The sequence below is a fragment of the Pleurodeles waltl genome, chromosome 4_1 (assembly GCF_031143425.1).
Source record: "Pleurodeles waltl isolate 20211129_DDA chromosome 4_1, aPleWal1.hap1.20221129, whole genome shotgun sequence".
NCBI lineage: Eukaryota > Metazoa > Chordata > Amphibia > Caudata > Salamandridae > Pleurodeles > Pleurodeles waltl.
Window position 1 is genome coordinate 305807785 of NC_090442.1, and position 25292 is coordinate 305833076.

General features: G+C 43.1%; 1 protein-coding gene across 4 annotated transcripts in view; it reads right to left on the reverse strand.

The window, feature by feature from the left end:
- The window catches only part of CRACR2A (calcium release activated channel regulator 2A), a 953477-nt gene that overhangs the window by 297354 nt on the left and 630831 nt on the right, over positions 1 to 25292 (reverse strand). For all 4 annotated transcript variants that reach the window (XM_069228394.1, XM_069228393.1, XM_069228396.1 and 1 more), the window contains one exon: positions 17021 to 17208. In XM_069228394.1, coding sequence (XP_069084495.1) covers positions 17021 to 17208 — 188 coding nt within the window. The remainder of the gene's footprint in view (positions 1 to 17020; positions 17209 to 25292) is intronic.

A 25292-nucleotide genomic window follows, 5' to 3' on the forward strand; every position in this document is an offset into this window, starting at 1 on the left:
GACTTCACATGTCATGTGGCATGGTAGTGAGGGGTATTTGGAGATTTGGACAGGGGGTGGTGGGTGGTTTGGTGATGGGGAAAGGTGATGAGTGAGCATGCAAGACAAAACTGTATGGTGACATGAATGTTGTGACTTACCTGACTCCATTCCCCCAGGTATTCCTGTCAGGCCTTTAGGAAGCCGGATGTCAAAGACCTTCTCCTCCCATGATGTAAACTGTAGGAAAGGAGGTGGGGGCCCATCACCAGTCTTGAGAACCGCCAGCTGGTCCTTGGATGCCATGGAACAAACCTTCCCCCTGAGGTCGTTCCACTTCTTCCTGATGTCCTTCCTTCTGCATGGGCTATCCTTTGCCACACTTGCGTTTTCCTGGCTATTGATGTTTGCTGGACCTGTGCTCCAAATAGATATAGCTTTACTCTGACAATTACATGCACCATGACCCTCATCATCGGTGAAATGTGGATGTTTTTGTGAGGACATGGGAGTGGTGGTAAAGATGGTGTGGTAGTGAATAAAAGGATGTAAAATGTTTGTGATGAGGTGTGGGTGCTGTGATGTGAATGGGTGACAATTGTTTTGTATTGTGTGGTTTTGTAAATTGTGGGGTGTGTATTTTGTGCAAGTGTAGGGTGTGTGCTAAGTGTAATGTGTAGGGGTGCCTATTTTTTGTTTAGCTAGTTCTTTTATTTTTGGCTACTCTCTGGCTGTGAGTGGCGTTCTGGTCGCAAAGGATTGCGGGTTTTGTAGGGGTGTGTTTTATAGTGCAGTGTATAGGTCGTTGCAGGTGTTGGCTCGTGTATCGCAGGGGTAACACAGGGTGGGGCGGTGTGCGGGGGGACACTACTAACATAATAATAAATAAATAAATAACTTACCTCCATGCCACCGATCCTCTGTCGTCTACACACCAGGACAGGCAGGCAAAGGCTCGCAGCCTGCCTGCAATCAATCCTGACGCTGCTCAGAGGAGCGTTAGGATTGGCTGGGAACACCCAGCCATGGTGCTCCTAGGCAGACTGGGAGCCTGTGCTTCCTTTCTCCAGCCCGGCAACACAGTGCCGGGCTGGAGAGAGCGCACTGCGCAAGTGTGTTTGGCTGGCCCGAGACGGCAGGCCAAAAATACATGCGCAGTGAGGAGAGTGCACAGTGCACTCCCTCAGTGCTCATCATCCTACATGCCCCGCCCCTTTAACAAGGAAAGGATAATAAACACAGTATATTATCCTTTCCTTGTTAAAGGCTTTGCAGCGGTTGCTGCTGGCAGTGGGTGGGGGGGCGCTGCTCTATCAAAGCTTTGGAGCCAGCACTGATTATTTGATTACTCATGGATTCTCAATGAGAATATACACCCCTCTACTATCTTTGGTGACAAATTTGGCTATCCATGCTTAAAACTGCTGGTCTGTCTCTGGGGGTGGCAAGCAGAGGGTTTGTTAATCTCCATGTTAATCAAGTCAATGATTGCCGCTGAATTAAGAATCATTATTTCACAAATTACTGTCCTGCCCCATATTTTAGCAGGAACACGAGGCAAATGTTCTTTGAACATTGTGTACTTTCTACAACAAAAACATTAATTAGTAGCAGCTGTTTTTGTGAGTGATCCCATTACCTGTATTTAGAAATAAAAAGCAATCTTTGGATTTTTATTACGATGTTTTGTATGTTTTAGGTCGAGAAAACCTTTGCTTCAACATATGGAAATGCAGCTTTTGTTCATTCCTTTTGAAAAAATGTGCTTAATGTCTCAGATTATTTTTGCAACTTTCCCTATGGCTAATTATGGTTCCTGAAAGGAAACACACGTTTACAACTTTCTTCACCATGTGCCTAATAATACTGCTGAAGTGTGCTTCATAATAATTCACAAATGTCAAAACCGCCACCCATAATGTCAATTAATAAATGCATTTCTAAAATAAAACCTTGTACAAGTCTACATTAGAAAAGACACATATTCTCCTTTGTCTCCACCAGTAAAATACCACCGGTGGTTAAAATAAAGAAGCCAGGAATAAACTGTATTTTGCAGTACATGTAGTGTTATTATTCTAGTACTCCTAGTGTACTATACAATGCTATTCACTAATCTAAGTGTGGAGGCAGGGCTGGTTTAGCGCTGGTGGCACCCGGTGCAGCAATCTTGTTTGGCACCCCCTCACCCCATGACCACCTCCTCGGATTCCATCAATACCACCTGGCAAAAGTGCCCCTCATCTCTCCATAGTCCCTCTTTCATGTACATTTCATTTGTTTTAAAGTGCTGGTAAAGGCTGGCTTTACTAATCCAAACAGCTATCCACATAAAATACAGATCTGTTCTTTGCAGCAGGCACATTAACCCTCTGCGCTACTTTATGGTGAGTCAAAACTGGCACTGGACAAAACTCCAACCTCTCCTTCTAGCAGTAACATTAATCACAATAGTTATCTTGACATTTTAATTGCTTCCTGAAGGCTGGACACACAAGGAACTTTCCAGCAGGTGCTTTTAAATCGCAAGTTTTGCAAGTTATTGCTAAACACAGTGTCCCCCCTGAGGTGAGCGCTCCCATCCAGGTCAGCACCCGGTGCGGCCACACCAGTCGCACCGCCCTAAAGCTGGCCCTGTGTGGAAGTCTATTCCTTCCTCTCTGTGATCTTTTATGTGCGGAAATATCCACCCGACTACGGAGATCTCCGCACACGTAGGTATACTTTTATGTAATAAATGTAAGAGGGATAGAGAGCAAGGTTAGAAAATGGGGACTACATACTAAAGATGAGGAGGTATGGGAGAAGTAAGAAGGGGGTATGTGAGACTGTGGGAGAGGTTTAGGGAGTGACATGCACCCACCCACAATGGAGTAAGACCATTCCTAGTTCCAAACTCCACCAAAAGTGACCCAAATGGTTACAAATGTTCTCCGGCACAGACCTGAAGTAAGTTCAGCATCCCCACATGACCAACCGTGGGTACTGTAACACCCTTTCATAGGAAATAATGGAGACAAGAACTTTAAAAAAAAAAAAAAAAGACTTCTTTTAACATTTTAAAAATAGAATTTTAATGTAATGTTAAAATTGCATCTATAAAAAAATAATTATCTGTTTATTAAAAAATATGTTAATAGCCTATTTTACATTGAAAATTCATGTAATTTAAATTTTTTAGTAACATAAATTAACATAAATTAATTCTGTATATGATTTTAATCATTTTACTACATTAAAATAAATATAAATTTTATACTTTAAGTTGGATTTTTTTATTTAAATCTTCATAAAAGTAATTTAATACATTCATAGAGATTAGATATTTAATTTGAAATAACAATATTAATAATATTAATAATAATAATGTGTCTTTTCCATTTTGTTCTACATTAAAAAAAAAAAATGAAATAAATGTACAGTGATATTTATCATACAACATTTTTACTATAAACATTCAAACTTTTCCCCACCTTTTACTATAGGGAGCTCACTGCCCCAGTGGCTGAGATCTTTGCATATGTGTGCAAAGTTACAAGTAGTAACTTTACATTGTAAATTAAGTCCCACCACTGAATTCAGGGGATGGACACATGTAAGCCTGCATTTTTGTAGTTAATTTACATTTGTAAATGGTGACTAGACTGCAGAAGTAATTTTGCTGCAAAGTGTAAGAGTAAACTTATTTGTGTACATTTATGAATGTATAAGTTTACTTTCTGAATAGCTCACAACATATTTTAACCAGCACGGTTAGGAGAACATCCTTATCGACATAGATGGCATGCAGACCACACCTCAGTTGCATCACTGGTTTCTAGCATTACTTATGAAGACAATCTCAGAGCTGATCTTATTTTGCGTAAAACTCACCATCATTTTCAGAAAGTATTTTATTCTGAAACAGAGTGTGTTGATAAAATCTACAACTGGTAGTCGTCTGGCCTTTTAGATTTGAGTCCTAGTTGGTATTTTCTTGCTTTCCACAGTGTGCAATGATTTACCACAGGCAACAATTGCCATTAACAGCTGAAGGGACTCCTTTGATAATTCTGAAATGAGGCCCAAATGCCATAAACAGGTCTTCACTTTAAATCAGGTTGTGGGGTTGCTAAGTTGTGCAAAGTTGTGATCAATTCCTTTTCAAATTGCACTTAAATAATGGTGAACAGTGGAGAAATATCTGGGCTACATCTTGAACCAGGTGGGAATGGCACCATGCTCATAATGACCCACTTAGCAAAGCATACAGCTATTTGATTATAACACAAGCACAACATATCACTGATGAAAGCTGGTGGGAAGCTAGGCAACATCACCTGGAAATATGGAGGGACTCAGTGCCAATGGTTACACTCAATTTAATATTCCATTTCCGGTCATCTTCATGAACATTAACATGGCAAACAACCACTAAAGTTGGCAAAAAGACAATATCAAAACAAATGTGAACATCATTTTTATGTAATAAATAGATAAAATTAACAAACTGACAAGGAAAACCGCCTTCAACTCCTTTATGTAAAGTTAGTAGACTGGGGAGAGATTGTTGCTGACAACTCAGATCAAATTCATGGGGGCTGAATTAACCAAATCTTTTCAAGCTATCAGCAATACACTGGTGCTACGCAAACTAGTTTATTGCAGCAGTTAACTTGTGAGAATCCTATAATATGCATTTGTCCCCAAAGCAAAATCATACATTTTGCCACCCACCCACTATATAACCTACAAGACTATTTCCTTCCTTACTCTGCCAACTCTGCCACAGTGTATAACACAAGTTGCTCACTTTGGTATTTATGGCCATACATATCACTGCCCCACCATGCATTTCCTTGTTGGCTTTACAGCCTGGGCCAGTAGGTTCCCTATAACCTGTGAACATTAATTTCCTAGTAGTACCAACACTCCCAGGCACTCTAAAGAAATGTAGCTGTTTAAACTACACAAGCCTTGTTTTCACAACTCTCTTCCCTACTAAATCCTCCATTAAGAATAAGGGCAAACTACCTAACCTGGAAAGAGCATATCCATGCTAGCCAGATGTTTCTTCAACCTACCTTTAAAAATGAAATATTTAAATGCGTAAAACCTGTGTTCCTTTTGAGTAATTACTACTGTAAAATACAAATGTTGTAAATGGGTGTTAGACCTGACAGCCTTAGGGTGGTCACCCCTAACTGCCACTTTTTGGACACTGTTTTTGCTGGTCTTTAGACTCTGCACACTTTACCACTGCTAACCAGTGTTAAAGTGCATTTGTTCTCTCCCTTTAAACATGGTAACTTTGGATCATACCCAATTGGACTATTTCATTTACTTATAAGTCCTTAGTACTGTGCACTATATGTGCCCAGGGCCTGTAGATTAAATGCTACTAGTGGGCCTGCAGCACTGGTTGTGCCACTCACTTAAGTCAAGATCCTCGACCGAGCGTCGGAAATCGACGCACAGCCATCCCTGCGTGGAAACCAAACGACGCATCATCATGTGCGGCCCGAGAAATCGACTCACACCCCCTTTATTTCCACGCTTCTCCTCCTCTGTGGCCCATTGCGGAGATTTTTCACGCAAACCAGGTACTTTGTGCTAAAAAGAGACTCTATTTGCTTTTAAAAGACTTAAGACCCTTTATTTCACTTTTCAGTGATATCTCTACATTTACTTATTGCATCTTTGATCGTTTTGACCTGCAAATATCCAGATAAATATTATATATTTTTCTAAACATTGTGTGGTGTATTTTTGTGGTGCTATATTGTGTTATTGTATGATGTATTTCTCAAATACTTTACACATTGCCTTCTAAGTTAAGCCTGACTGCTCAGTGACAAGCTACCAGAGGGTGGGCACAGGATAATTTGGATTGTGTGTGACTTACCCTGACTAGAGTGAGGGTCCTTGCTTGGGCAGGGGTTAACCTGACTGCCAACCAAAGACCCCATTTCTAACATTGGTGATCAGGGGCGAGGATACGACTTGTATCTGTGCAGTGACATACAGTAGATACGTATTTTACTACCTACCCACAGTTGAAGGTCAACTTGACTTTTATATTTTTTCTGCAATTTCGTTTTTCCTGTCAAAATCCTCACTCAACATGTCTCAGGCTGGGTCTCAAGCAGGATATTTTGACCTAGCCCTGTTGGAGACATACACTGTCAAATAGCTGAAAGGGTTCTGTAGGGATATGGGAGTACCCACCCAAGGTGCCTCCAGAAAGGAGGAATTTCAAAAGGCGCTGAGGACCTGGGCAGGAGCCCATTCAGAGGAGGATGCTGAGGAGGAGGTGCCAGAAGATGGCCTCCCCAGAGGATTTTTTGCCATCAGTGGATGTTACCACTCCAACTGTGCCCCCTGCCAAACCAGGAAACAGTGTCTCTGATTGTGAGACAACAGGGCTGATTGCAGAGGCCCCCTCACTTTTTGCCCCCATTTTTCACTTTGTACTGGTGTTTTCCTGACTCTGATGGTGCCCTGGGTGCTGCAAACCAGTCCCAGGGCCTGTGCTCTGTGTAAAATCAGTATGTAAATTAGGCTAATTATAATTGGCTAAGTCAACCTACCTATAAGTCCCTAGTATATGGTAGGGCATGTAGGTTTAGGGACCCCAGAATAGGTAGTGCACTCACTGCTGAGGTGCCCAGTGTCATTTTAAAGACAGGCCTGCCTTGCTGGCTGCTTTTAAATTTAAGTTATATGCAAATTCGACTTTGGAATTAAAAGTAGCTCCAAAGTCTTAAACTACCTTATTTGTACATATAAGTCACCCCTAAGGTGTGCCCTATGTGCCCCCAGGGCTGGGTGCCATGTAACTATAAGCAAGGACCTTATAAAAATAGTTTTATAAGCCCTGGTGAGGTAAAAACAGCCACATTTGTTTTTCCCTCATTGTAGTGAATGGCCTCCATAGGCTAGAATGGGGGGACTTTATTTTAATTTTAAAAGTCCCCTTAAGTAACAAATACCAGAAGTTGGGTATCAAATTAATTGTTATAATAAATCCCACAACTTCCAGTTGTGGGATTTAATATAACTTGTTCAGGTAAAGAGTTTTAAACTTTACCTGAAAAGTTGCCAACTTCAGCCCTGCAGTGTTTTTGTTGCTGTGCTCTGATTGGCCAGCCTCTGGCAGCCTGGCCAGGCTGCATTGATGAGTCGTGAAGTGGCCTGGTTTCACACAAAGAGATGTGCCTGTGGGAGGAGATCTCCCCTCAGCAGATGGTGAGGCAGAAAGGGCTGCCAAACTGGTCTTCAAAGGCAGAGAAGGACATTTGGAACAACCCAGCAACACCCCCACATCCTGCAAACCCAGACAATTAGGTGCCCCCTTGATTAGATTAGGAGAGGGCAGGAGAGGGGTGTGTTTAGGAGTTTTAGCCACACCAGTGGGTGGGCTCAGCCACATGTAACCTCCAAAAATCACTTTCAGCCATGATGGATTTTTGAGGAATGTTGCTCCCTGGGATTGATTTTTGCCACACTTCCCAGGAAGTGGTCATCACAGGGGGAAGGACCCTGCACCTGATTGGAGAACCAGGACCCCCCGTCACCCATGAGCAGGGATAGAACTGGCAGACTTGCACCCACATCTCAGTTCCCTACCAGATCCCTATCAGATTCCAACAAGGAAGAACTATAGGAGAAGAAGCACTGCCCTGCTGGACCCCTGACCTGCACCTGGACACTGCACTCTGGAGGACTGCACCAGCTGCACACTTGGGCTTCACCACTAAAAGGACTTTTCCTGTCTTCTACTGCTTCAAGAAGGGGCTCCCTGTTTGCTACTGGTACAAAGGAGCTGCCCAGAGTCCCCTGCATCAACTCCTGCAAGCAGAGCTCAGCTGACCAGCGTCCAGTGGCCATTTGAGGATTCTGACCAGGTGCATTCTGGGAATTGTAGTCCCAACTCCCAAGGAGCAACTCAGAGCTTCTGGAACCTTGGATCAAGTTGTGGACACTTCAAGGACACAAAAAGGACCTCTGGAAGAAGATACAGAAGTTTGGAGACATTTGGAGCAACTCCATAAATTGAAGAGGTGCATTGTGGGAATTGTAATCCCAGACTCCAAGAGGCGCACCAGAGCCTCTGAACCCTTGGCTGGTGCTGTGGACCACTTTCCTGAATCAAACACTTCTGAAAGTAAGTGTGACAGTGTTACCTCGAGGGTGGCCTGAACTCTGGACTTTGTTCCTTTCCAGTGTGACCTTTTTTAACCCTTTGAGCGCTAGTTGCTTCTATGCGCTAGAAAGCATTAATTCTTTAGAAATTCACATCTCCGGTGCCCCTTATCCGATTTTATTTGTTTTTGTGTCATTTTAAAGATAAAAATATAACCCATTTTTATAAATTGATTTGGGATTTTTAAACTGTTTCCTGTGTTTTATTTAATTACTGTTTTGTGATATTTGAATGCTTTACACTCTGTCTCCTAATTTAAGCCTTGGTGCTCGTTGCCAAGCTACCAAGGGTTGAGCTGGGTTTAATTTACTGAGACCTAACTGGACCTAAGTGGAGGTTTGTGGCGTATTGCTCAGCGTAGGTACTTACCTGCCCTTACCAATAACCCATTTTCCAACACTGATCAAAGCCTGACTGCAGAGGAAAGGAGAGAGGAGAGAGAGTTTCAGTTGCAAATGGCAAGTCTAAAAATTGAGGCTCAACAGGAGCAAAGGAGGGCAGAGAGAGAGGCCAAGCAAGCTGAGGCTGAAAGAGCAGCCAAACAGATCAAAGCTGAAAGAGCTGAAGCTGCAGCTGAGAGAGCCTTGGCTGAGAAAAAATTATTGTTGGCTCATTAACTGAGTCTCAAGGAGCTGGAGATCAAGGCGAGACAGTCTGAGTCCAGCAGTAATGGTGGCAGCACACAGGCAGGACCTGCTGGAGAAAAGAAGGTTCGTATACCCAAAAATGTGGTGCCCAGTTTTGTGGTGGGAGATGACATAGATAAATGGTTAGCTGCTTATGAAGTTGCACTAAGGGCTCATGAGGTTCCTGAAGGGCAATGGGGTACAGCTATGTGGAGTTATGTGCCAGCACTGGGGAGGGATACACTTCTAACACTGGACCCAAAGGATCAAAACACTTACCCACTTCAGAAAGCCATTTTACTTGCCAAGTTTGGGCTGACCCCTGAGAAATACCGCCAGAGGTTCAGGTACAGCACCAAACAGTCCACACAGACATGGGTAGATTTCTTTGACTTTTCCAGTAAGGCACTGAATGGATGGGTGCGGGGCAGCAAAGTAGATGATTATAAAGGGTTATATGACTTGATTCTGAGAGAGCATATACTCAATATTTCTTTTACAGAGTTGCGCCAGCACTTGGTAGATAGTAAGCTGACTGACCCCAGGAAGCTTGCTGAGGTGGCAGACCTCTGGGTTAGCACCAGAGTGTCCAAAAAGGCATCTGGGGGGGGTGGGGGTTACTCACAAACGTGGTCAGGGTTCCCAACAGAAGAAAGAGGGGGGAGAAAAAACTTAAAGAGAAGGAGTTCTCAAAAGGCCCCAAAAGAATTCCCAAAGGGGGTGGATACCATTCCTCTTCTAGGTTTGCAAAGAAGCCAGGGTATTTTGATAAAACATTAGAGAAATTCATCCCCAAATGCTTAGAGTGCTACCAGCATGGCCACTCTAAGGGCGACTCCCAGTGCTTCATAAGGGAACACCTGGGTTGGCTAGTGTAGTGCTCGTGGGTAGACAGTCCCAGTTAGCTTTGGGGAGCAGGCAGAGGTTTCCCTAGTATCCCTGGGAGAAAGAGAGATGGTGCCTAAAGCCTACATGCCAGAAAATACTTCAAAGGATAGGCCGTGGGTCACCATTGATGGGCAAAGGGTGGAGGCTCTGCATGACACAGGAGCCAGTATGACTACTGTCAAGAGTCAGCTGGTGTCATCAGAGCATATAGTCCCAAATGCATTCCACCGGTCATAGTCGCTGACAATCGTGAGAGTCACCTACCGGTGGCTCTGGTTCCCTTTGAGTTGGGGGGGGTCTCTGGTACCCTGAAAGTAGCTGTGAGTCCTGCAATGCCTGTAGATTGTCTGTTAAGCAATGATCCTGAGCATACTGCCTGGAAAGAGGAAGAGCTCAGATCCCACCTGGAGAAGTTAGGTTTGCCTGAGGGGGTCTGCATGACCACACAGTCCATGGCTGCCCGGGAAGGGAGTCAAGGGCGTCTGAAGCCTGGAACAATGGCCCAGACAGCTGCCAAGAGGAACGGCAAGAGGAGCGGGAAACCCGCCTCAGATGTTCCCACAGTGGTGGACCGGGCACTGAGGAGGAGGAGGCCCCTGAGCCAACTGGGGAGGACATAGCTGACCTGGGTAACCTACCTAAACTTGCTGGCTGTCAAGTAGAGGGTGGGCCAACTAGGGCTGAATTCTGCAAAGCGCAGAAGGAATGCCCCACCCTTGAGGGTCTGAGGCAACAGGCCACAGCCCAAGCAGCAGGTGACGCCTCTGGCACTCACCATATTTACTGGGAGAATGATCTCCTTTACAGTGAGCCTAAGGTTCCAGGTCCTGGGGCAGCAAATGTGCTGGTGGTCACCCAGTGTTACCAGGCCTTCCTACTGGGGCTGGCTCACGAAATCCCCCTGGTAGGACACCTGGGCCAAGACAAGACCTTTAACAGGCTTGTCACCCGCTTCCATTGGCCCAGAATGAGGTTAGCCTCAGATAATTTCTGCAGAGCTTGCCCCACCTGCCAGGTTAGTGGGAAGACAGGGAAAAAGCTTAAGGCTCCCGTGCTCCCACTCCCTATCGTTGGCACCCCCTTTGAAAGGGTGGGCATCAACATTGTTGGTCCCTCGGACCCCAAAACTGCCTTGGGCAACAGGTTTATCCTGGTTTTGGTGGACCATGCCATCCGCTATCTAGAGGCAATCCCTCTGAGAACAGTGACTGCACCGGTGATGACCAGAGCACTGTTGGGAATATTTACCCATGTGGGATTCCCTAAGGAGGTTGTGTCTGACAGGGGCACACACTTCATGTCCGAGTACATGAAGTCCATGTGGGATGAGTGTGGGGTGACCTACCGGTTTACCACCCCTTATCATCCTCAATCCAATGGGCTTGAGAGATTCAACAAGACCCTGAAGGGCATGATTAATGGCCTGACTGAAGCCATGAGGCTTGAGTGGGACGTCCTCTTACCATGCCTGTTGTTTGCTTACAGAGGGGTGCCCCAGAAAGGGGTGGGGTTCAGCCCCTTTGAGCTTCTCTATGGTCACCCTGTGAGGGGACCTCTAAGCATTGTTAAAGAGGGCTGGGAGAAAGCTCCGAAGACACCTCCCCAGGAAGTGGTCAGCTACATGCTGGCCCCCGCAACCAAACCCAACGCTTCTGGAAGCAGGCCAAGAGTAACCTCAAGGCCAGTCAAGAGGTGATGAAGGAGTGGTATGACTGGAAGACCACTCTGGTTGAGTTCTCACCTGGAGACAAGGTTTGGGGGATGGAGCCAGTAGAGCCCAGGGCTCTCCAGGACCGCTGGCCTGGCCACTTTGAGATCAAGGAGCATAAAGGGGAGGTCACTAACCAGGTGGACCTCAAGACCCCTAGGCACCCCCTAAGGGTCCTCCATCATAATAGGTTCAATCCTCACTTTGAGAGGTCTGAGATCAGTATGCTCCTGGTCACAGATGAGGGCATGGAAGAGGAGAGTGAACCTCTCCCTGACCGCCTCTTTGCCAAAGAAGGTGATAGGTCAGTGGAGGGTGTCATTCTCTTTGACTCCCTGACTCTAAACCAGTGAGGAGATTGCTATGAGCTGTTAGAGCAGTTCTCCTCCCTGTTCTCCCTTACTCCTTGACTGACCCACCTATGTGTTCATGACATTGACATGGGTGACAGTCCCCCTGTGAAGAACAAAATGTACAGGTTATCGGATAAGGTGAAGGCCAGCATCAAGGAGGAGGTCTCCAAGATGTTGACTTTAGGGGTTATTGAGAAATCCAGTAGTCCCTGGGCCAGCCCTGTGGTGCTGGTTCCTAAGGCTGCTGCCCCCGGTGCAAAGCCAGAACTCAGGTTCTGTGTAGACTACCGGGGTCTCAACTCAGTCACACGGACTGATGCTCACCCCATCCCCGAGCTGATGAGCTCGTTGACAGAATAGGCGCTGACAAGTTCCTGAGCACGTCTGATCTTACTTCAGGATACTGGCAGATCGCCCGGACTGAGGGGGCCAAAGAGAGATCAGCATTTTCTACACCTGATGGCCATTACCAGTTCCGAGTGATGGCATTTGGGTTGAAAAATGCCATCGCTACCTTCCAACGGTTGGTTAACGGGGTCCTAGCTGGCAAGGATGCCTACTGTGCAGCCTACCTGGATGACATAGCTGTCTACAGTTCCAGCTGGGAGGAACACCTCCTCCACCTCAAGGAGGTGCTTCAGGCTCTGCAACAGGCAGGCCTGACCATCAAGGCTAGTAAGTGCCAGATTGGGCAGGGTTCCGTGGTGTATTTGGGACACCTAGTAGGTGGTGGCAAGGTGCAGCCACTCCAGGCCAAGATTGAAACTATCAAGGCCTGGCAACCACCTAGAACACAGACTGAAGTGAGAGCCTTTTTAGGCCTCACTGGATACTACCGCAGATTCGTCAAGGGCTATGGTACCATTGTGTCATCCTTGACAGAACTCACTTCCAAGAAACAACCTAGTTTGGTGAATTGGACAGAGCTTGTCAGAAAGCCTTTGATTCTCTGAAGGAAGCCTTGTGCACGGTCCCCGTGATCAAGGCCCCTGACTACTCCCAGGAATTTATTGTGCAGACAGATGCTTCAGAGCATGGCATAGGGGCTGTTCTAGCACAGCTAAATGAGGAGGGCTCAGACCAACCAGTAGCCTTTATTAGCAGAAGGCTATTACCACGGGAACAGAGGTGGAGTGCTATTGAGAGAGAAGCATTTGCTGTGGTCTGGGCACTGAAGAAGTTAAGACCCTACCAGACCATAGGCCCCTCAGATGGCTCATGCGGATGAAGGGTGAGAATCCAAAACTCTTGAGGTGGTCCATTTCCCTAGAGGGGATGGACTTTACGGTGGAGCATCGCCCGGGGATTGACCACACCAACGCTGATGGTCTCTCCAGATACTTCCGCCTTAGCGATGAGAGCTCCCAGGAGGTTGGGTAGCTCTCCTCACTTTCAGCTGGGGGGGGACACATGTTAGACCTGACAGCCTTAGGGTGGTCACCCCTAACTTTTTGCCTGCCTCCCTCAACTTTGTGAACACTGTTTTTGCTGGTTTTTAGACTCTGCATACTGTACCACTGCTAACAAGTTCTAAAGTGCATATGCTCTCTCCCTTTAAACATGGTAACATTGGATCATATCCAATTGGACTATTTAATTTACTTTTAAGTCCCTAGTACGGTGCACGATATGTGCCCGGGGCCTGTAGATTAAATGCTACTAGTGGGCCTGCAGCACTGGTTGTGCCACCCAGTTACGTAGCCCCTTAACCTTGTCTGAGACCTGCCATTGCAAAGCCTGTGTGTGCAGTTTCACTGCCAATTCGACTTGGTATTTAAAAGTACTTGCCAAGCCTAAAACTCCCTTTTTTCTATATATAAGACACCCCTAGGGTATGCCCTAGGTAATCCATAGGGCAGGGTGCTGTGTAGGCAAAGGGCAGGACATGTACCTTTGTAGTTTACATGTCCTGGTAGTGGACAAACTCCCAAGTTTTTTTTTACACTGCTGTGAGGCCTGCTCCCTTCATAGGCTAACATTGGGGCTGTCGTCATCTATTGTTTGAGTGGTAGCTGCTGATCTGAAAGGAGTAGGAAGGTCATATTTGGTATGGTCAGAATGGTGATATAAAATCCTGCCGACTGGTGAAGTTGGATTTAATATTACTATTTTAGAAATGTCACTTTTAGAAAGTAAGCATTTCTCTGCACTTAAATCTTTCTGTGCCTTACAATCCACGTCTGGCTGGATTTAGTTGACAGCGCCTTGTGCATTCACTCAGACACACCCCAAACACAGGATACTCAGCCTCACTTGCATACATCTGCATTTTGAATGGGTCTTCCTGGGCTGGGAGGGTGGAGGGCCTCCTCTCACACAAAGGACTGCCAGACCCCCACTGGGACCCTGGCAGACAGGATTGAACTGAAAGGGGGCCTGGTGCACTTCTAAGCCACTCTTTGAAGTCTCCCCCACTTCAAAGGCACATTTGGGTATATAAACAGGGCCTCTGCCCGTTCCAACTCAGACACTTCCTGGAGAAGAAACTTGTAACCAGACCTGCATTCTGCCAAGAAGAACTGCCTGGCTGCCCAAAGGACTCACCTGACTGCTTTCTGGGAAGGACTGCTGCCTTGCTGTTGCTCTGCTGCCTTGCTGCTCCCTGGCTGTGGTGAAGAAGTGCTCTCCAAGGGCTTGGATAGAGTTTGCCTCCTGTTCCCTGAAGTCTCAGGACCAAAAAGACTTCTCTCTTGCAACTGGACTCCTTGTGCAGCGACAATTTGATGCACAGCTTTCTAAAAACGATGCACAGCTTGCCCCGCGGTGAGAAATTCACCAGACGCCGAACCGGAATGATGCAGCCCGACTTCGCCAGGAGAAGATCAACGCGGCGCCTGCGTTGCGACCGGAACTTCGATGCACGGCCCATCGGATTGATGCACAGCTAACCTGGGACGACACGGCCCGACTTCCAGAGGGGAAATCGACGCAGCACCTGCCGCGCGGAAGAAATTTCCACGCAACGCCCACCGGAACGACAAAATGCTTGTGACTCCATTCCGCAAGCCCAGGATTCCAAGCACAGACCCCGGGGCGTCTGAAAACCCCGCAACCCGAAGAGGGTCCACGACCGACCGACGAAAATCGACGCACAGCCGTCCCTGCGTGAAAACTAAACTACGCATCACTGTGACCTGCCCGAGAAATCGACGCACACCCCCTTGGTTTCCACGCTTCTCCTCCTATGCGGCCCATTGCGGAGATTTTTCACGCGAACTAGGTACTTTGTGCTAAAAAGAGACTTTGTTTGCTTTTAAAGGACTTAAGACCCTTTACATCACTTTTCAGTGATATCTCTACATTTACTTATTGCATCTTTGATCGTTTTGACCTGCAAATATCCAGATAAATATTATATATTTTTCTAAACACTGTGTGGTGTATTTTTGTGGTGCTATATTATGTTATTGTATGATTTATTGCACAAATACTTTACACATTGCCTTCTATGTTAAGCCTGACTGCTCAGTGCCAAGTTACCAGAGGTGGGCACCAGATAATTTGGATTGTGTGTGACTTACCCTGACTAGAGTGAGAGTCCTTGCTTGGACAGGGGGTAACCTGACTGCCAACCAAAGACCCTATTTCTAACAATGGGTCTCTAATATAGGGCCTCATTGTGAGACTGGTAGTCCAAGGACGACTAGCCTCTTGGTGATGCCACATTACAACCCTGGTGGGTGGAACCGTCAGGGCCGCCGTCACTGCCAGGAACATTGTTCCCGATGGTCCAAAGGCAGTCTGAGTTGTACTCAGCCAGGGAAGCGCTCAGTTCAGTGCCGTCAGTCTGATTACAACTCAGCTTTCTGACAGCCTTCTCATGGCGGGGTTCCCAGGGACCCCTGGCGGAAAGCCAGTGTCGGGGTCACAGGGAGGCCCCTGCAATGCCCAGGCCAAAGGTCAGACAGTGCGCATTCCGAGGGTGCTGTGTGCTACTGTATTGGCCTCTGCAAGACCAATATCTTAGCAGTGTTCCCACCGGAAAGCCCTGCGGGAACAGCATACTACAATGTTCCCGCTGGTCAGCCCGGCTGGAACATTGTAATAAGCTCAGAGGGGAGATGCCACCACCATGCTGGTGGCACCCTCCCCGCGAGTTTGTTGTTGCCGTGATGGGACCACCAAACTCATATTAAGGCTCATAGTCAGGTATATTAATAATGGTCTCTACCTGCTAAAATTATTATATGTTATTAACCTACATCTTAGTAGCCTTCCAACCTATTAACATTTTTATGTACCACTCAAAGCTATGTTTGAAGCCCATGAAAACATCCAAGTAATGAGGTGGAGAAAAAACAATTACTGAAACAGCAAGACACAACTATGGGGTTTACAAAATGCTGGCTTTAAATATCTTGTAGAAGAAGATTAGGAAGGAGGCATAACTACCATCAGATAAGAGGTATGGAGTCATTCAAACCAGAGCAGGCAGCCCACCTGTACAGCAGAGGTAATGGCTTTAGTTCCTCTGGAGATTGGCTGCCGACAGAATTTAAAAATCAACATCAGACAGGAAGGGATTTCTGTGATTTCAATAGAAGTGTACCAGTTAGGCCTGAGTGGAGCTCACAAAGTTTAACTCTGCAGAATTCTGCAGGGTTTTTAAAAAACTCTGCGAGGTTCTACAGAATTCTGCAAATGAGCACAAACACGCATATTGCATTTCTCATGCTGTGATTTAGTGCCAGTAGCACGTTCCACACTGAAAAATCAGTGGGAATAGCACCAAACGGTGCACAAGAGGGTGAGTTTCTCGAGCTGATTTTGGTGCCGCTTGAGTAGATTTTCTACTGAGCGGCATCTTTCTGACTGCGAAGGGTCACGATTACTCGCGTTGGAGAATCTCACAAGGTGTCCTTCTAGCAACTGAAAATTGTGCTAGAAGATGCCAAATCTTTCTGTCGCTTGCCATCTTACAAATCATGAGACACGTGTGAGAAATAAAACTCCACCAAGCAGCGACTGGCGGAATTTGGCCAGAACTCTGCATTACCAGCATAGCACAGAGAGGCCGAAACTCTGCCAACTCCTCCTGCAGAGCTGAGTATATCGCCCACCCCTAGTACCAGTGGAGTGTTTGTTTGTTGCACTCGCTGGGTAATTTTTTTGTTTTAACAAAACAAACTAACAAGCCTGAGTTTACTTCTTGAAAATAAAAACAGTCATTGTTCTGACACACACCAATACTCTGTGGTTAGTATTCTCCCTGCACCTGGTGGCTAGTTTAATTAAAACTGATATGCAAAAACAGCACCTTTATACATAATCACTTACTTACATGTCTCGTTCTTCGTGCAGTTGTGAAGCCTCTTCTTGAAGCATCTGCAGCTGTCTTTGAGCCGTAAGTAACTCCTGTGATGTTCTTTCCAGCTCTCGTCTCATTTCTTTATTTGTCAGTTTCAATTTTTCATTCTCTGCTTTTGTCTCATGTTTGTCACTATTGAGCTCAGCACATTGTTTTTCTAACTGCAGAATGAAAAACAGAAAATGTATAACAATCATTTAAAGAATATTCAGATTAGGAAGAATGAAAAGAATGAACACTTTATGCTCCACATAATACCATTTAGTTAATAGGTTTTCTGAAATTCTGAAAATAGTTTCCTATAATTATTTTACTTGACTAAACAAACTAGATATACCTCCAGTGTCCCAGGCTTTGAAACCTTTGAGGTGTATGTTGTAAAGAAATCACAAGAGTTCTTTAGTGTCAGCCTTTATTTTCCATCTCCAATTCTCCTCATCAGCTCTTCACACACTGTCTTCTCTCAGCTCTCCCCCAACATTCCAATGTCAACTCCTCGATCTAACTGTCAGAACATTCCATTCTAAGGGGAAGGACGGGGGGAACATATTATATATATACATATATGTATATATATATATATATATATATGCATATATATATATATATATATACATACATATATATATATATGTATATAAATATATATATGCAAAAAAAGAGAATAGAGAACTCTGGGTAGTTCCCAAGTTTAGGTGGAGAGCAGCTCTAGTAAGGAGCACCCTGCAACACCAGCGACACTCTAGATTTGCTCACCTCAAATGTCTGTTTATCTAGATAAACCTAAACTTGGGAACTACCCAGAGTTCTCTATTCTCTTTTTTTGCATAATTTATGCGGCACTCTAACCCTGAAAGGGATTTGTTTTGATAAATATATATATCTATATATATCACTATCTCTAATCCAAACAAACCTACATATATATATATATATGCATACAGGATGCTATTTTATACTATTAAAACTATATTACAACACATCTTCCCTTCCACACATAACCATTTTTCCAAGGCGTACATATATACATATCTTCAATTGAGTTTGGCACAATTTACAAAGGATGTCCTAAACGTTCATACCCCATTGGCAACTACATAGTCCTTATGCCAAATGGGAGGTGTGATTCGCCTGTTATGAGTCCAATTGCTGTATCCTCCCTCCGTACCAACATCATGATTCTGCTGAGCTTCCTCACACTCGTCACCTTCCTCAGGATTTTCACTCTTCACAAGAGCTGGTGGTTGTTGGACGATCCTATCCATACTCCAACACTGACCGTTTGCTAATATAACCACATTGTTTTTCACCTTAACAATATCAAAAGGACCCATGAATTTAGTGTCTCCCATACTTGGACTTAAACCCCTTACAGGATTTTTCACATATACTTTATCCCCTACTTTCCATTGTTGTCGTCTCATACCATGTTTAGAGTCATATCTTTTTTGTAATCTTTTTGATGAGATTCTATTCTAAGCCTGAATTGTGCCGTTATGGGTTCACTTTTCCCACCTCCTCCTAACCATGAAGGAAAGAACTTTGTACATGGTTTCCTGCCTTTCAGAGACGAAAATGGAGACATTTTTGTAACTGAGTTTGGAGTTGTATGGTACGCCCATAACATGTCTCTAATAGCATTCTCAATATTTAATTGGTTGACACTAGCTAATTGGATACACTCTTTAATCATACGGTTGGTTCTTTCAATTAGACCATTGGCCATGGGGCAATACAGAGCTGTAGTGAGGTGGTGTATGCTTAAAGAATTAAGGAAATCCTTAATTGTTGATGAAGTTAGTTGAACTCCATTATCAGTGATCAATGGAGCAGGTATGCCTTCCATAGCAAAAACATCTTTGAGGAAATTGATAACCGATTCTGTGGTGGTTTGGTTTACCATTTTCACATTTATCCAATGCGAGTAATAATCAATTAGCACCAAAGCAAAATGTTTGACTACTCCCTTCATGTTGATTGGCCCTATGATGTCTACTTTTGTCAAAGGCTTGTCCGGTACGGCCATCGTAGATATTGGTGTTTTTCAAATCAGTTTTGTTTTATCACTGCGTGCACATTTAATGCAGTCTTTAACTTCAGCTTCAATCATCGAGTCCATATTGGGAAACCAATATCTTTCCCTAACATGAGATTTGGTAAGACTCCTACCTAAATGGCCTTCATGAGCCAGACTGATAATTTTGTGTATTAAGCTTGCTGGGGGTATTATCTTATAATTTCTAAAAATGCAATTTATATTCTCATGTATTTCATGTCTCACCTCCCAATAGTTTTTTAATGTTTCATCCAGGTCCCCCCATGATTCAGGCCATCCCTCTTTGGCTAAAGTTTTTAATAAGGATAAAGATTCATCCTTATGATATGCTAATCTCCATTCTTCTTTACTGATAGCTGGTGTACAAACTACCTAAACCCCACCTAGCAATCCTTGGTGTGCAGTGGTAGAAACTTTTTGTAGATAAAACATAGACCAGTGGTTTGTGGTCTGTCCGTATAGTAAATTGTGTGCCCCAAAGGAAGAATTTAAAATGTTTTATGACCCAGAAACAAGCCAGAGCTTCTCTTCCAATAACTGAGTAGTTGGATTTTGCCTTACTTAGAGCCTTTGAGGCAAAGGCCACAATTCTCTCCTTTCCATCGACCACTTGGCATTGCCCCCAATCCCCTTTTGCTGGTGTCCAATTTGATTCAAAACTCCTTCTGATGTTGCCAATCCAGTAAACTGGATCCCTCCTCTACCACATAAACTTTCCCTACAGTGGTATGACCTTTAAATGAAATTAAATCCTTGAACATGCCTTTCAGGGGAATGGGGTCTTTGTTATATTCTTTGGGATTAATGTCTGGTTCAGACAATTTGAGGGGCTTTTCTTCACTAATTCTCCTAAAGTAGAGTTCATTTATGATTGTAAAGGGAGAACAAGAATCAGCGAAAACTTTTATTGGGTTGCCATCAATGGAAATATTACACTCTGGATTTTGAGAAAAACTGCCCTCCTCATTTTTCACTTGTAGTATGATCTTTTTAATTTCTTGAGAGTCATCCAACTTTTTACATTCATACTGTCTTTCAAATTTAGAGACATCCCTACACACTCTAGCAAAATGGCCTTTTTTATTACATTTTCTACATATGGCTGTCCTGGCTTGACAAGAGCTTGAATTCGCCAAATGATTACTGCTTCCACAACAATAACATTTTAAACCAACATTAGAGTTACTATTTTTTTAAGTTGTTCATACTTTCTTCTTCTTCTACATTTACTTTGATTTCAGCAACTTGATTAGGAGAAGATGGAGATCTAATTTCTTGTAAGCACAGGGCTGTGTGCTCGATAGGTTTTGCTATTTCAGTTGCTTCTTGCAGATCAGGCTGTTTTTGTGTAATTTTTCTTGAATTTTTACATTACTAGTACAACTAACTATTTGGTCCTGAATAAGTGAATCATAAAGCTCCCCAAAATTACATAATGTGCTCAATCCCCTTAAAGCAGCAACACAATTAGTCACACTCTCTTGTTTACCTTGGGAACGACAGAAAAATGTATGACATTCTAGGACAACATTAACTCTATCCCCAAATTGTTTTTCTGACTTAGTGTATGTGGTGATATATTCATCCTGCACTTGTCCCTCTGGAATATCAGGTTCAGGTAAAGCATCATACATTTTCCTGCCATGTGTTCCTAAATTGTGTAACAATATGTGTTGTTTCCTGACTGGGTTACACTTATCTCCACCAATGGCAATTAAGTAAGATTCGAATATTTTGAACTACTCTTTCCACGGAATGTTAGGTTCTCCAGCTTCACTTAAAAATGGAATTGGTTGGGACATGCCTGCTGCAGCCATTTTTCCAATGTACAACTGTGAATATATATATAAACATGCAGAGATTCTGTTATTGAACTATATAAATTGGATAAATACAGCAATTATGAATTATGCTATGAATTGTATAAAATCTAACTAATACCTCTTGTATACATATTTATGATAACAACAATAAAACGCACAGTCTAGTGTTTGTAGCAGTTTAGAGGCAACAACCTAAGTACACATATACTTCCCACAATGCTAATCCAACCAGGAAGAAGCTGTGCCTGTCAGCGTTACCACCAACAGGCTATTCAGAATGCTAGCTTTGGTAATTGGGTGCAATAATTGTCCTGAGAAGATGAGCTGTGCTTGTCAGCGTTTTCACAAACATGCAGGTCGAATTGCGGGACGATCCTCAACCGGTTTGACAGTTTGCCTCAGGCCTAGGTGAGTCGTTATGGTACAGAAACTATGAAAGATTTATTGTGAGCCGTATGCTCGCGAGTCGTTTGCTGGTGCAGTGGCTAATGAACTGGGACGGTTTGTCTCGGGTGGCTTAGTAGCTAATGAAACGTTCCAGAAACGCTCCTGAGGAAAAGCGGCCAAGATACTTGGACGCGCACCTTATGAGCATAAGAGTTTCAACAGTCTTTAGTAGGAAAATAAATCAACACGCTTCTTCTATTGACAGGACAGTTTTCCTGAGGTTAAGCAGCTATTAGCTTCTTTGAAAGAAAGGCAAAAGAAAATTGGCTAAATTAAGACGCGCTCCTGACTGGTGATTAATCTTGTTAGATGTGGACATGTGTTGCTGTATACTTGACAACATGAAACGTTCCAAAAAACGGTTCCGATATTTAGACTCGCAGCTTGGATGTTAAATAAATAGTAGTTAGTGGTTTAAATAAATTGACACGCCTCTCCCACGGTTGACAGGATAGCATTCTTCTTGCGCTTGGCAAATATTTGTTTAGTTGATATAAGAAACGCAGTTAATAACTTAGATGCGTTTTCTTACTGCTTGCTGAATTTACTTGAGATTGACCTATATACATGCTCCGTCGCTGTTTATTGAAAAGATTGCTAATTTCAGGAGCTTTACAGAGAAGTAGCTAACCGGAAGACAGCTGAATAATGTACTTTGTTCTGTAGCCGGATGCGCTCCGTTGGTAAACTTTGACATAAGAATTTGGTAATATTCAGCCATTGAAGATGGTGTGTTTAGAATATCCTTAGCTTAGTAGAAGGTGAAACAGGAATGACAGTACCTTAGAGTAACGAGCGCCACATAGATGAGGAGGCACTAGTAAGGGGTAGAGATGAAAGTGCCCCCCTACGCACTGAACTCGTCGCCAGTGTTGTAAAGAAATCACAAGAGTTCTTTAGTGTCAGCCTTTATTTTCCATCTCCTCTTCTCCTCATCAGCTCTTCACACACCGTCTTCTCTCAGCTCTCCCCAACATTCCAATGTCAACTTCTCTACCTAACTGTCAGAACATTCCATTCTGAGGGGAAGGACGGGGGAACATACTACTTATATATATATATCACTATCTCTAATCCAAACAAACCTACATATATATATATATATATATATATATATATATATATATATATATATATATATACATACAGGATGCTATTTTATACTATTAAAACTATATTACAACAGTGTATTTATCTTTTTCATCCAATATCCATGCCAGAAAGGTGTTTCCCATGTTATCTTTTAACTGTTAGTGCTGTGGTTTATGTGAAGCCCGATTTATGCTGCATTTTGAAAACATTAGGAAATGTGTCAGATGACATTTAACATAAATTTAGAAGTGACTTCTGAGAATGAACATCGGATATTCAATTAAAGCTTTAACATATTGCAAAAAATATTTGCACACAGTAAAATCTAGGAAAATGCTGTAAACCTAAGAGGGAATACGGTTATGCCGGATAAAAATAAGTAAATGTTATAACATAAAAATATTATTTAACAAGAAAATGCAATAAATATACAGTGTTATTTCTACAAATAAGAGAGAAAGTGGGCCCATCCACATTTTTTAAATGTGTTTTGAGTTTTTAGAGGATTCAGGTCTTATTTACATGAATAACATTTTGGAATCCAATTATGATAGAATTAGGTTTGTAGGATTCATTTTTAAGGTTTTACTCAACCCTTTTTACTTGTTTCTGTTATAATTGAGGTAAAAAAGAAAATTGAATTTAATTCTAAATCAGGATTGTTTGCAAATACCAATTTAACCACAGATTGCCATCCTGAAGAACTCAAAACCTTCCAAAATGAGATTATTTAAATGATATTAATTTATTATGTATTATTTCAGGATTCAAACATCTTTTTGTGAAATGCATGTAAGTGGGAAACAAAATAAACAAGCTTAAATGAATGGAAGCAATGAAAACATTTTAGAAAATAAAAAAGAATGTATAAACGAAACATGAATGTGAATTTTCGATTATTTTATATAAAAACTAATAAAAACGCTTTCTACAAAGCCACTCTCTTGTTCACCCCTTCTGGGAATGATCTTACTTCAAAAAGTACTATGTATGAACAATTTCGGAGACACATCAGAAAATAAGAGTTTACGATTCCAGCAGAATGCCCAGTGAACAGTCACTAGCAAGTGTGACTTAGCCTCCCAACCATTTGAAAGAATAACTTGAGTGCTAAAAAATAGGGTAGTAGCAACACCTTTTATTCAGAACTTTTAGAAATGTCAGGAGTGCAACAGGGAGCACTATATGGGCACCTAATTATTAAGGTAGTACTGCTAGAATCGGAAATGATTTTTCAGCAGTTGGGTTATGGGACCATCCTGAGAAATTAAATGATCTAGGTTTCGGTAAATAGAATATGTTTTCTCGATATGAGATGGTATGGCATGTGTGGGAGACTGAAAATGCTCCCAAGTCAAATGTGAGAAAAAGGAAACCAGCCATCAGTACCATAATGAAACTAGAACTGTTCAATTCGCAAATTAAGAGTATGTGGCTTCGGCAGCTCTTCAAAAGACTTCAAGTGGAAGCTAATCAAAAGACCTAGACCAGGTAAATAGTGTCAAATACTACCAGGGATAGTTGGATCAGCAAAGTGCATTGGTTCATTTCAGAAAAAGGATGAGAACAGACTCCAGCCTAGATAACATAATAAAAGAGCACTCAAAGCAGACAAGGCAAAACATGCAAATAAGTACTGAAAAGGAGCACTTCCCAATCCCGTACAGGGGAGGGATGCAGAACACGACATCCTACGGTTGGCAAAACACTTAGCATCTAACAAAATATGCTGTTGAGAGAAGCAACGATCGAGCTACCTAGGGGGTTGCAACAATTTGTTGGATGAAAGTATACACACTCCTTTATGCAAACAATTTTGTCTTCCTGGCCAGCTTGTCTAACGTACTGCTTAAGATTTTGCAACAAATGTCAACATTTTGATACCCAATTAGCACTAGGGTCTGACCCACTCAGATACCATAAAAGAAACAAAGGACAAAGAACATCAATTCTGCATGGTAAATAGTTTGAATAGGTGGCAAATGCAACATATACTGGCATCTCCTTTGGCTCCCTCTTGCCATGGAAACCACATATGTTCTGTCTCATACCAATAGCAGAAATATCTACAAAATAGAGAATCAGGTTTATCAGATGCTTTGAGCCAGGATATCGACTTACCTCCATGCCATTATACCAGAAAAAATGACTTAATCACCATCAACGTCCCTAAATTGGTGAGAGCAGAGGCACCAAAAGAAAACTGTTGAAAAGTGTACTATATAAATATCCCACCATTCAAACAGGACAGCTCCAAACAATGCTGCAGAAAAAAATCTTTGTGTTCTTCAATGCCGAACAATTTGTGTTAGGATCAGTATGTCGAAACAAGAAAAATATCCTTTATTAAAATTAAATATAAGGCAAAGAATCTCTTGGATGGAGAAATACAATCTTCATGCCCAAAAGCAGTTTTATTAAATTCCCCTTTGTGAGGCAGAATAAATTAGTTTTGCACTAGCAAATCTATTGTAGGCATGAGTAGGCAATGGGGCAAAACTAGTCACACAGAATGTGTGTGTGGGATGGACATTTAATTTAGAACAACTAACTCATCTTCTTTATTGCAGTAAAAGGTAAAGAAATATTTTGAAAAATGAAAGAAATTGTATTTTAGGTGGGAACAGTGGGATATAAATGGTCTTGGGTTGTGAGAATAATTTCCAGGAATTATGAGGCAAGAATCCCCCTAACTTTGGAATATAATGAAACAACAGAAGAATACCAAAGTTCTATGGATCTGTAGCCATTGCTGACAGTAACAAAATGACGGGTGCATAGGAGGCAGCAGACATCCCGCTGTAAAGTACAAACCACCCCCCACATG